Source organism: Mustela putorius, unplaced genomic scaffold, assembly GCF_011764305.1.
Source record: "Mustela putorius furo isolate JIRA1106 unplaced genomic scaffold, ASM1176430v1.1 tig00003853_pilon_pilon_pilon, whole genome shotgun sequence".
NCBI classification, from domain to species: Eukaryota; Metazoa; Chordata; class Mammalia; order Carnivora; family Mustelidae; genus Mustela; species Mustela putorius.
Window position 1 is genome coordinate 32,681,198 of NW_025422005.1, and position 13,236 is coordinate 32,694,433.

General features: G+C 37.6%; 1 protein-coding gene and 1 long non-coding RNA gene across 4 annotated transcripts in view; one reads left to right on the forward strand and one right to left on the reverse strand.

Moving 5' to 3' along the window:
• CCDC30 (coiled-coil domain containing 30) overlaps positions 1-13,236 on the forward strand; it is a 115,892-nt gene that overhangs the window by 48,164 nt on the left and 54,492 nt on the right. Inside the window, exons 1-5 of one of the 3 annotated variants that reach the window (XM_045064334.1) lie at positions 3,843-4,080; positions 5,408-5,555; positions 7,084-7,203; positions 8,490-8,627; positions 10,587-10,756. The exons of the other annotated variants lie outside the window; for them this stretch is intronic. Of the exons in view, the coding sequence (XP_044920269.1) occupies positions 5,514-5,555; positions 7,084-7,203; positions 8,490-8,627; positions 10,587-10,756 (470 nt within the window). The 5' untranslated portion in view covers positions 3,843-4,080; positions 5,408-5,513. Of the gene's footprint in view, positions 1-3,842; positions 4,081-5,407; positions 5,556-7,083; positions 7,204-8,489; positions 8,628-10,586; positions 10,757-13,236 lie in introns of those variants that run through there. 3 annotated transcript variants of the gene reach the window in all.
• LOC106003654 lies at positions 432-12,864 on the reverse strand. The gene is made up of 3 exons (XR_001176263.2): positions 12,574-12,864; positions 10,281-10,396; positions 432-1,225 (listed from the first exon to the last, which is right to left on the reverse strand). It is a non-coding gene; the product is annotated as an uncharacterized LOC106003654 (long non-coding RNA).

Consider the following 13,236-nt stretch of genomic DNA (forward strand, 5'->3'; position numbering starts at 1 on the left):
CATTTTAATTCCTTTTTATTCCCTTTTGAGTATGTTCTGTAACTATTTTCTTTGCAGTTACCATAGGGATTGCATTTAACATGCTAAAGTTATAATACTTTAATTTGAATTTATGTCAGTTCAACTTTGATAATATGCAAAAACTTTGCTCATTTACAGCTTTGTTCTCAGTAATTGACATCACAAAATTACATCTTTTTTTGAGAATTTTTGAAAGATTTATAAAAAATTTATTTGACAGAGAGACAGAATGTGAGAGAGGGAACACAATAAGGGGGAGTGGGAGAGAGAGAAGGAGGCTTCCCACTGAGCAGGAAGCCCGACACAGAGCTTGATCCCAGAATTTTGGGATCATGACCTGAGCTGAAGGCAGAGGCTTAACAACTGAGCCACCCAGGTGCCCCACAAAATTACATCTTTATATATTGTGTATCCAAAAGCATTAATTAATAATTGCTTTTTAAAATGTTTTAGTCTCTTAAATTACATAGAAGCTTAATTATAGAATTAGAGTGAAAGTTCCAATAATATTAGGTTTTAGGGTAATAATAATTTTTAAAGCAATATACCAATCTCTTAAGTCATGTGGAGAACAAAATTGGAGTTTTAAACCACTGTTACTATAACACTAGCTTTTATCATTGTCCATATATTTACTTTTACTGAGATGTTTCTCTTCATATGGCTTTGAGTTACTGTCTGGTATCTTTTTATTTCAACCTGCAGGACTCCTTTTAGGATTTCTCACAGGGTGGGTCTAGCAGTGACAAACTCCCTCAGGTCTTGTTTATCTATGAATGTCTTACTTTCATTCTCACTCTTGAAAGGACAGTTTTGCTAGTTATAGAATTCTAGGCTGACAGGTTTTTTTTTTTTTTTTTTTCTTTTAGCATTTTTAATATATCAGCCCACTGCCTTCTGGCCTCCAAAGTTACAGATGAGAAATCTGCTGGTACTGTTACTGAGGATCTCCTATAAATGACAAGTCACTTCTCTCTTGCTGCATTCAAGATTATCTCTTTATCTTTTGCTTTCAGTGGCCAGTTTATAATACGTCTCAGTGTGGGTCTCTTTGATTTAATCCTTCTTGTAGTTCAGTGCACTTCTTGGATGTTTATATTCATGTCTTCAACCAAGCTATCATTTTCTTTTGTCTTTGATGGTGACCATGTCTGTGACTCATTCCTTCTTCAGTTACCCATATATCCATTGGGAGGAGGCTGATCTGGGAAAGGACCAAAACAAACCTAGAATTACAAGAGAGTTATTCGGGGTGGTACCTGAGAAGGATCAAGGGAATGGCAGCTGTGGATTAGCAAAGCCTTTAAGCTCATGGTGCAGGTCTGATACCCATTAAAAAGGGAGAAGGAAGGAAGATTGGATAGGAAGAGCCTCAGACTGTGGTGTAACTCTAAGAAGTCTCATTCAGACCAATAGGGCTTTGGCACAGTGATAACCTGTGAAGGAATTCCACATTAACCAGAAATGGATAGGTCTTACTATCCCTACCATGCTTAGTCATTCATTGGAGGTTACCTGGGAAGAGTGTGCCAAGTTCTTCCCTGAAGGGAGAGATACCTACCAGTGGTACACTGCCATGTGGCTCTCTGTGTCACAGAATTTTCGATGGTAGAAAAGATCCTTGGAGAGTGACTGGTTAATCCACCTCCCTCTATGATAGATGTCATCTATGACATTCTGAATAAATGAGTATATGTCATATTTTAAAACATGTTTAGAAAAGATCATACATATCCCTCTCATGTTTAATTTTAAATACCAGAAGTTTTTTCTTTGTGTAATCTCAGTCCTCTAGGCTGCTTTCTTTACTTTGTCATCAAGACTTGAAATATGTGATTTCTAAAATAATACTGAATAGATTTTTATGATCAGAGTTCTCTCTGATCTCTTGATCTTCCATGAAGAAAAAGACTCAAGCTTTCTCCATCAAGTTTAGCACCAAGCAATGGAAATATCACTAGGTATTCACTAAGGGCTCATTCTCAGCTATGGAATTGAGTGAACTGAGTGCTGTAATCAGTAGGTTAGGAGTTTCAGATCTTGATGCAAGGCCATGCTTCCCTCAGCATGGATCTTCAGCTTTTTAGTGAGTGTGTGGGTGCTTCATGCAATCATTCCTGGTCTCTTACTACTTTACTTTCTGTTCCCTACAAAAAGGAAGTTAGAGGATGGAAACTAAGATTTCAGTGCCTACACAGTATTTTAATGACTCTGCTGTGGGTTTGATATAATTCATTTAATGTTAACAGAAAATTCTGGGAGATAGGTATCATTCACCTCCCTGCATAGGTGAGGAAACAAAGATCACAAATTCATAAATGTAAAGATTTCAAATTTATTTCTTTCTTCCTTTTTTTTTTTTAAAGATTTTTATTTATTTGACAGACAGATCACAAGTAATCAGAGAGGCAGGCAGAGAGAGAGAGGAGGAAGCAGGTTCCCTGCCAAGCAGAGAGCCCCATGTGGGTGGGGCTTGATCCCAGGACCCTGAGACCATGACCTGAGCCAAAGGCAGAGGCTTTAACCCACTGAGCTACTCAGGCACCTCTCTTCCTTTCTTTTATACAGAGAGAGATATTGAGGGCGCAAGCAGGGGTAGGGGCAGCAGGCAGAGGGAGAGAGAGACCCAGGCTCCCTGCTGAGCAGAGAACCCTATGTGGGGCTTGATCCTAGGACATTGGGATAAAACCTGAGCCAAAGGCAGATGCTTAACTAACTGAGCCACCCAGGTTCCCTGAAGATTTCAAATTGCAACTGACTACAAAACCCATGTTTTTGCCACTGTGATTTTCAAACTGTTTTAAGGATCCTTGATGTTCCACAGATGCAGAGTTCTAGGTCTTCTGCCTCCACATCAACCAGAGAAGCCTCCATTTCTGGGCTCCCTGTAGACAGTTTTCCCATAAGAATTCTTTTGAAAATAAATTGGAGGGGATGACTGTAAAAAGATAAATAATTTAGAAAACCAATCCCTTAAATTGTGCAGGCTCCTCAAGACAATAACCTGTATTCCTTACCTATTTCTGTATGTAAGATTTACCACTAATTAGATCATTTTAATGCTGCTAACATGCATATTCTCAGGGAAAATGCTTGAAAAGAAGAAATTCTAGGTATCTGATAAGAATGATAATAGCTGGGGTGCCTGGGTGGCACGGTCAGTTCAGCATCTGCCTCCGGCTCTGGTCATGATCCCAGAGTCCTGGGATGGAGTCCCACGTAGGGCTCCCTGCTCAACTCCCTCTGCCTGCCACTCACTCTGCTTATGCTCTCTCTTTCTCTTTCTGTCAAATAAATAAATTAAATTTTAAAAGAAATTATAATAGCCACAATATATTGAGCATCTCTCATATGCCATGACATGTTTACATAATCCCAATAATCCTTGTAACAGCCCTCCTCAAGGTAAGTAGGGCTATTCCCATTTCATGGTTGAGAGAACTTAAAGGGACTTGAACAAAGTGAGAGGCAGAGCTAGGAGTTGTTCTGGGTTTAGTCTGGACTTAGAGCTGATTATGTACATCAGATCAACCCTTTTTTATGTTCAATTAGCTGACATATAGTACATCATTAGTTTTTGATGTACTATTCAATGATTCATTAGTTGCATATAACACCCAGGGCTCATCACAACATATCATGTCAACTCTAATGAGGATTTATGGAGGGTTTATATAGGGGATTAATTATACCTCCTGGGGGTTACAATATACTCCACACTGAGCACATAAATCACGTCCACCTGGAGGTGGTGACTGCGTATGTTCCATCCTGCCCACTGCCTGCACCTGCCACCCCCATGGACTGTGCCTGTGAGAGGGCGTGGGCAGAGTGCAGGCATGTGGTGGGGATGGTAGTAGCACTTGTCAAACTGTGCCTGGGAGGCACAGTTTGCTTCAGAGCATTAGATGGTCCCCACCTTTGGGGCAGTAGAACCCTGAAAGTGGAAAATTCTGAGCTGTTACACCTTTCTCCAGAGTCGTTGGTGGCTACCCCTTGCCAATGGGGCAATTCCCTAGCAAACCTGGTTGCTTCTCTTTGCTTACTGCTGCCTGACAGGTGAGGTAGGCACCCATCAGCTACCCAGAGCTCTCTTTCTCCCACTGCTCATTTCTTACAGTATTTGCTGCCCCTCTGCTGCCTTTTTCTGCTTTAAACTTTGGTCACCATGTAGTACACAAAGGACACACGTTGCCTAAATGCATAACCATCATTAATATGCCACAAATTATGTTAAATTTCATATATATATTCTTTTGAAAAGCTATCTTTTAAATATAACATTAAAATACATGATGTTCTTATACTGAATTACACAAAGGAAAACACGAAGGAAATGATGGGAGTTTTCATTTTTAAGGGTTGAAATGGTTCTCGCACTTGGCACTGAAGCATCTCAGGTGATATAGGGTGGAGCCAAGGAGATTCTGGCTTTGGGTGCTGAATGCATCAGCATTCATCTGTGGACCTGCAGAAACGACTATCAGGACAAACGTCTATCAGGTGAAGGGGAGAAGCTGTCCTGAGGGAAAACTTTACCCTCTCCTATGTCCTTGCCCAGTCCTGCTAGGAAGTCGACCTAATTCTTAACCATGTCTTTTTTCTATACCCCCAGACAGGAGGAGTTGTAAAAGTTACACTGGGGTTTCAGCATCCATTTTTACTGTTGCCTGTCCCATTCTTTCTAACCCATCTCTTCCTATTAAACACGAGAAAGGTAGATTACTGATAATCAATAATAATAAATATTTACTAATATTAATAAATATTAGTTTATTAATAATAAACTAAGAAATTAATTTTTAAAAAACCTGTTGGTTAATTTAATACATATCTGGCAGTAAATATGAATCCAGAAGGACCAGCAAAGCCCCAGAATACTTTTCTCCAAAATTTAATTAGGGTAGAACTCTGGTGGATCAATGCTTTCCTATTCAGCTTAAGTGAATGAGTGTTTTTGTCTCTGAATTAAACTAAAAACTTAATTGAAGATTCTGTTGAAAGAAAAAGTAATATCAGTGTTGGTGTCTTCTATTTCTAAATTACATCTAAATACTCAGAAGCTTCCTTTGCCTATAGTTTTGTTATTGGGCCAAATCTACAATGAAATGTTAACTTTTCAAAAGTGAAAAAAAAGGGGGGGGCACATTAGCAACTTATATCAGGACAATGAAGATCCTGTAGTATATTCTTCTAACACTTGGTTCCTTTGGTTCAGCTGCCAAACAGCAGTGAGGGCTCGAACACTTCATAAAGCCACTCTTCAAAGGATCCAAGACCAAACAGGAGGTGAAACTTGTTGGTACAGAAAGTTTTCAAGTTGTATCTTCAGGGAAGGATGCTTAAAAACTATAGCTTATTTTTCTTTCTTTTTTTTTTTTTTTAGAATAACACATGTATGTATGTATTTTAACTGATGATTTATTTGGCTTAAGACTTCCCTCTTAGAGCCTGAGTTATCAGTAATATAGGAAAACAGCAGAGAACCCTGTATGGAAAGTCAAGAGACAGTGCAAGTACAAGATTTAAATGAGGTAAGACATAAAAAGGTCATTTCCAGTGACAGCTGCTAATTCAGTTGCGGCACACTCCATAAGGTTGCTTAAGGATAGCTGAATATAGGCAAAGGGAGAAAATACACCTGCAGGAATGGTAAACCTACATCTTGTGATTGTAATCACTGTTACAGGTTAGGAAGGAGCCCTGTAAAATATATTTGGGATAGACTAGTGTGTTGAAATTGGAAGCGTATTTAAAGGTACTGCCTTGCAACTGAGTAAACGTGAAAATTCAGAACAACCCAATAACACAAACCACCATTTACAGAGCATCGCTGTAAGTGAGGTGCCCACATGTGCATAGGGATCATTGTCCTCATTTTTCTGATGACAAAACTGAGTCTAAGTTAAGTAACAGACTCAGTTTTCCGCTGTTGGTAAATAGAACAAGACCAGTAAGACTTTTTTTCCCCACAAATCATTCTTGGTTTCCCAAGTGGGAGAGTAGAGACCTATCCATTTCATGCTGCTCCCTAGTGGGGTGGTACAAAGGAGTAGTTAGCTCACCTGACAGGTGTGCTCTGACCAACAAGAAGGGTCCACAGCTTGATGGCAGTAATATGAGAACTGGCTCAGTTCTCAGTCTGTAGCCACCAAATTGCATTTTGGCCTCAACTTAATTTCCTACTAGGTTTTTGTAACAAGAGAAAATATGCTTTGGTAAGTTCAAATAGAGTAGATACTAAAAGTAAGGGCTTATAAGTTAAATTTGGTTTGAATCCCAGTGCTGATCTTGGGAAAAATATCTAATATAGCTGAGCCTCACCTCTGTTCTCTGTTTAAAAAAATATATATATATAATATATATTTATATATTATATATAAATATATATATAATTATATATATAATTATATATTATATATAGAATATAACTTAATTATGTTTATATATTATATAACCTTATGTTTATATAAATATATCATATAACTTAATTATATTTATATATTATTGACTTTACATAAATATTTATATAATATATTATATAGTCTATAACTTAACCATATTTATATATATTTTATATATATATATATATATACATATATATATATTCCAATTTCGTAGGGGTCCTGGAAAACAAAATGAGATAATGCAAGTAAAGCATGTATCATGATGTCTGACACATGGCAAGTACTAACTAGTAATTACTTTCATTATTATTGCAATTATTATTATCAATTAATCTGGAAAGATTTTAACAAGATTTTATATCTGATAGCTGCTTAACAAAATACTTTCAAAATCTCACTTCATTCCTACTCTGATGGTTATAATGTATATAATAGAACAGTATCAGCTCCATCTTACAATTGAGGAAGAGGCTTAGAGAGAAAAATGTCTCTTATGAGCTATGGTACCATGAATTACTTTTCCCAGCTTCATATCTCCCCTAGATGACTTTATAATTGAGTTAGGCAGGAAATTACTATTATCAGAATCTACACATGATTTAATTTAAACATGATCATTGTATATAGAATTAATTATGTAAAATGCTTTTTGCAGAGTTTGAAAATGAGCCAAGAAAAAATTGAAATATTTGAAAGTGAGTTGTCAGAAGAAAGGAGAAGGCAATTGGCATCTGATTTTACTACTATACAGAAGGCTTTGAAAGTTGAAAGTGAGGTATTTTGCCACTCAGGATGTTATTTCCCTCTTTTTGCATTCCTACTTTAGAGATTTCATGTTACCATTTATTTTGGTTTTCAACTAAATCGTAGCTATAGAATACATGTTTCTGTTAGTAATAATGGGGTGAGTGTCCTTTCCACAAGCTGAGTTCCAGCACCAGCCAAAGAGGGGCTTGAAGTAGCAGGTGTTTGATTATTATGGTGGTCATAGAGTCATGGACTTGTCTCTCCTTTTAAGTGCTTGTCCCAGCATCTTGGAAAGGTCTGTCAGGAGACAACTAGCCTATATTTGGAAGAGAGACCTGGATGTGAGTCCATGGAAGTCTAGATCACCAATTTAGAGGATGGTGACACTTAATCAGTTTGCAGGGTGGGTGACAGCCTGTGCAACGCCCCAAATCCCATCCTGATGACCTACAGGAATTTTCAATGCAATGAGGCAGGAAACTGATGCCACTTGCCCTCTTCTGGTGGTTTTGGGTGGCCACTCTCCATTTTCTCTCCTTTTTGCCCCACACCTTCCTCATCAACACTGTCTTCCCTTTCTGATCTCAAGGCTTTGGGAAAATACCAAGTAACTCCTCTCCTAAAGTAAATTTCATATCACCTGTTCCCTTCATAGGGTACCACAGATTCTCAGGTCCCAAAATGTATATTCCATATCATCAGTGTAGAAATTTGATAAGAATCTACATATAAGTGAAATGTTTTCTCTCACAGATATAGAAAAAAAATCAGAGTTGATTAAGTCACTGAATATACTTTATTAAGTAAGGCAGCATACTCTGTAGTTAAGAACACAGAGTTTGAAGTTGGTCAGACAGGTGAATCTTAGCTTTACCACTTCCTAGCTATGTGAACTTAGGCAGGCCACTTACACTCTCTGAGCCTGTATCAGTAACGGGACTGCATGGGGTTGTCACAAAATTAAAGGCATGGTTGTTCTGTAAAAGGTAACTTAAAAAAAAAGATATATTTTAAAACAGGTAATATAACTAATGCAGGAGTGGCTGAAGAATTTACCTCTCTAGAAGCCTTGCTGAAAGTAGGAATGACTCTAGAAACCCCGTCCTTCAACCTGTGAATGATAGAAACTAGGAATGCTCAGTTTAATTAATTGATTTAGGTAAACTTTAATTATTAAGAAAGTAGTTCTGCCAGAAGAATAAGTTGGAATATTTAAAACAACAAAAGAAATTCTAAGATTCCTATTTAGAAGTATTATACCTTTTATGGGAAAGTCTTATTTTATTTTATTAAATATTTTTATTTCTTAATCAGGGATTGCAAAAATCAAAGTCAGAACTTATATACCTTTACAATGAAATTCAAAGTATTCCAGGGGCGTCAGAAAATGGAGACCATTTTTTAGTAAAATATAACCAGCTACAAAGAGAGAACTCTGAATTAGAAACAAAGGTGAGACTGAATTAATTCTTTAAATGTTCAGTGTTTTACTTTATCTTTTATTAGGATAAGATAAAAGGAAATTAATTTTCATGAAAAGATGACTTGGAAATTGGCATATCTTTTACTCACATAATTACATATATATATAATTATATAATTTATAGAATAAATTACCATATTGTGTAGGTTATAAGCCAATCTGCATCTCTGAATAGACTTCAGTCTTCACTCTTAGGATTACGCTGTTAATTCTTTACTTTAGATCAGTTTCCAAACATTTTAATTTTTAGAGTGCATATTATAATGTAAAAGGTTTACTTAAAAATAGATATACCAAATGATCCAGCAATTCCACTATCTGGGTATATACCCAAAAGAATTGAAAGTAGGTCCTTGAAGAGGTAATTTACACACTCATTTTCATAGCAGCACTATTCACAATAGCTGAAATGTGGAAGTAACCCAAGTGTTTATTGATGGATGAATAGAAAAGCAAATTGTGGTATGTAACACACAATGGAAAGTTATTCAGCCTTAAAAGAGGAGGGAGATCCTGAAGGATGCTACAACATGGACGAATCTTGAGGACATCACACTAAATGAAATAAGACCATCACAAAAACACACACACTGTATGATTACAATTATGTGAGATACTTAGAGAAGGCAAAATCATAAAGACAAGAAGTGTAATGGTAGTTTCAGGGGCTGGGGGAGGGGTGAGGGCGAGTTATTGTTTAATAGGTATAGAGTTTGTTTTATAAGATGAACAGTTCTGGGGATGGTTGATGGTGATGGTCACATAACCCTGTGAATGTATTTAATACCACTGAAGGCACACTTCAGTGTGTAAGGTTAAGATGGTAAATTTTATGTTATGTGTACTTTACTACCACCCCCCCGAAATACAAAACAAACAAAAGTTTACTTAAGTGTCTTCAACCTTAAATCTTCAAATCAAAGCATTTTTTTTCCAGTTATACTGAAGGTCAGGTTCATACTTAGAATTAGGAAAATGTTTAAATGTCCTGCCCCCAATACATTCCCCAAGTATAAAAATGGCTACCAGACCACAGTTAGATGGAGAGGTTGCCTGCAGGGTGATTCCTGGAGTCCCACTTATTAACTACTCCTGGCTGTCTTGATTAAAAAGGTAGGGAGGAGTGAAGGCTTGAACACACAACTAAAATATATTGGGTTATATTTTTCATAGCACATGTGAAATGAAGGACTAAGCCCAGGCCTCATTTATCCTCTGTGAAGTTGTTATCCTGAAAGCAGGGTGCAGGCTGCTGCGGGATTGGGACTTGGAGCAAACAGTATATGACCTAGTAATGGAAAGGTCCAGAACACGAGGTTTGCTACCTGGAAAGGGGGATACATGGGGCACAGCCTAAGCTAAGCTTTGTTGGAGGACCTTGTCAGCAAAGGGTTGTCATCATGCTGTACAATTAAAGGATCTTGTCTTATGAACTATCTCTGGACAGTGCAACACAGAAGATGAACTGTGACAACAGGAATATAATGGAAAGACAAGAGATTCAGATCACTATCCTGGTAATCTGGCTCTCCCTTGCTCCCTCTTTTAAAAAGCTTTTTATTCTGAAATAAATTCAGGCTTACAGAAAAGTTATAAAAATCGTACGAAGAATTCCCATGTACCTTCAGTCCTCCAGTATTAGCATGGTGTACCGCATTTGCTTTTTCATTCTCCCTCTATCTTCCCTTCTCCAAAGATACCCTTCTTTAAAACCACACGGATTTATGCATCCTTGTGCCTATGGTAAAAATGGATTCGATTACATAACAACAGCAAAGCATTAAGTTAAATTAGAAGATGACTTCAAATAGGATGTCAATTTATGTTATTTGTCAATAATTATTTAAACATTTAATAGACTCAATGTACTTTGTCATAATTATATATTAGAATATACAAAATAGAATATTTGTCTTCTTACTTTACAGGTCTTGAAGCTTTCACAAGAATTTGAACAATTAAATCATTTTACTGTAGGGAGAAATACTACGCCTGCTAATTTAATTGCAAGTGAAAATATCTGTAAAGATCTTGGGTCTAAACTAACAGTTTTGGAAGTAGAGATTCAAAGCCCAAAGGAAGAGAAAGAGGAATTCTGGTAAATTGAGAAAGTCCCATATCACATTAATTATTTGGGGGGAGAGATACACTTACTTTATTTGGCTTGATTGTTGTAAGAATTTGACATTCACTTCTAAATGGTGTGAGTGGAAAAATTAATTATAAGCAAGCATTTCCCCCAAGGAGTTTGTCTTTTATATGTTACTACATTTTTAAATTTTATCTTGCTTTTTAAAATAAATTTATGCATTTTGAGGAAAATTTGGAAAGCGTGGAAAAATAAAAGGATTGATAATAACTCTTAGTTTCACTAAGGAAATCTGTTAATGTCCTAATTTAACTATACTCTGCCAAGAGATTTTTTGCTGTTTTTATTTAACATCATATCTGATAATCATTTTGATAACCTTCTCTCTTTTTTATTATGTTATGTTAGTCACCATACAGTTCATCACTAGTTTTTAGTGTACTGTTCCATGATTCATTGTTTGCATATAACACCCAGTGCTCCATGCAACCTGTGCCCTCCTTAATACCCGTCCCCAGGCCCACTCATTCCCCCACCTTCTTCCCTTCTAAAACCCAGTTTGTTTCCCAGAGTCCGTATTCTCTCAATTAGTCTCTCATGGTTTGTTCTTGATAAGCTTCCCTCCCTTCCTTCTTCTTTCCCTCCCTCCCTCCCTTCCTTCCTTCCTTCCTTTTTTTGTTACTCTTGCCCTCAAACTCTTGTATTTCTGCTTTTTCACCAGAAGTATCTTTCACAGAAACTTTTGAGCTTTTGGGCTAATGCATTACTCTGCCACAAAAACGAATAGATGCAATCAAATTTTGTCTGGGCAAAAGCCTCATCTAGATCATCAGAAGGAACAATAGATGGCAATTTTGACTTGTACACCATATACTGAAGGATACATCATCAGTGAATTAGGAAAATATAGTCTAGGTGCAGCCTAAGCTCTATCTTTGTAAACGTTTTAATGTAGAAGGAGGGTTTTTTGTTTTTTTGTTTGTTCGTTTTGGACTGCTGAATTTTATGCCTTCCCAAAAGTTGCTTTTAACTTTAGAATGTGCTCTGAGTCCAAGACTCACAATCATAAAACCTAGTTGCAGAAGTGGGAAAAGCATATTGGAGACATGGTGGGGAACAGGCATGATAGTGGTCACAAGAGTGAAGAGCCAAGAAGCTTGGTCACAGTATTTAGGTTTGCTGTAGGGGAAAGCGGAAGTCTTGTTCTTGAGCACTAGAACAGTGTATTACCAGGTTTTAAGGGAGATCGTTCTTGTTCTCTAGAAGAGATAAACTGAAGAAGAAAAACAGACCAATTAATCCAGATATGAGCAAACAGCAATTAATCCAGATATGAGCCACAGGTGAAGAGATAGTGACCTAGATTGAGTAGGTGGCAATGGAGTTGAAGTGACCAATCTTCAAGATATTGACATTAATTATCAAAGCCGACAAAAATCCACCCAGCTGACATAGGATCATTGGTAGGGATATTTGCCACAGGGAGGAAGGCTGCGGCCTTAACTCAGTTGGTGGTGGAGAACCTTGCCATTATAAAGATACTAGACTTCTCTCTAAAGAGCTCCTTGTTGCCACCTGTTTCCTTTACTTGGTCCAAATTACTTCCCATCACTGGGACTGTGAGAAGTCTGTGTATCTGCCCTGTGCTTCCCTCTCTCCCCTTCTTGGAATGTTTCCTTGTTTACTTATCTCCTGTGCCCTACTTCCCAGGCTCCATTTATCTCAGATCCATTACATAATAATATTTGACAGTAAAATTGCACATCTTCCATGTGCCAGATACTGTAGGGAGATACTGAGGATACAAAATAAGACATAGCTCTTACCTTCATGGTCCGTATAGCCTGCAGGGGGAAGATAGACAATTAAACAGAGCAGTATTGGATACGATGGGAGCACAAAGGAGGTGCCCTGTTCAGGCTAAGAAACCAGAAAATATTCTTAAAGGAAGTAACAGACTGAGTCCTGAAGTATAGATAACCCAGGGCCAAGCAAAAAGTGAGGGAGTAATTTTCAGGCAGATATGACATGAGCAAGGAAAGGCATGATTTGTTCGAGGAACTCAGTGACCTCGGTGCTGCTATAGCGCAAGAGTGTGAAGAGAAGAAATGGGGAAGGAGACATTGAGAGTGAGGAAGTAGGCAGGGACCCTGTCACGAGGGAACATGAGTTTGGACAGTAGGAATGGGGAAGTTTGGACAGTAGGAAACTCCCTCAGTATTTAGTAACATGGAAGAGACCGAAACAGATTTGCCTGTTCACTTGGCCTGCTGTGTGGGAAATAGATTGTTCATATAGGACTGAAGGTAGTGAAACTAGTTTGGAAGCTGTTGCTATAATCTGGGTGAGAGAGGATAGTGTTGGTGAGGTTAGAGAAAAGTGGATGGAAGTGGATCAACAAGACTTAGGAACTAAGGAGTATAGGAAGTGAGGAAGAAGGGATGGTAGGCAGGGACTTGGGTGTCAGCAGAGATCAAGGAAGACTTTCA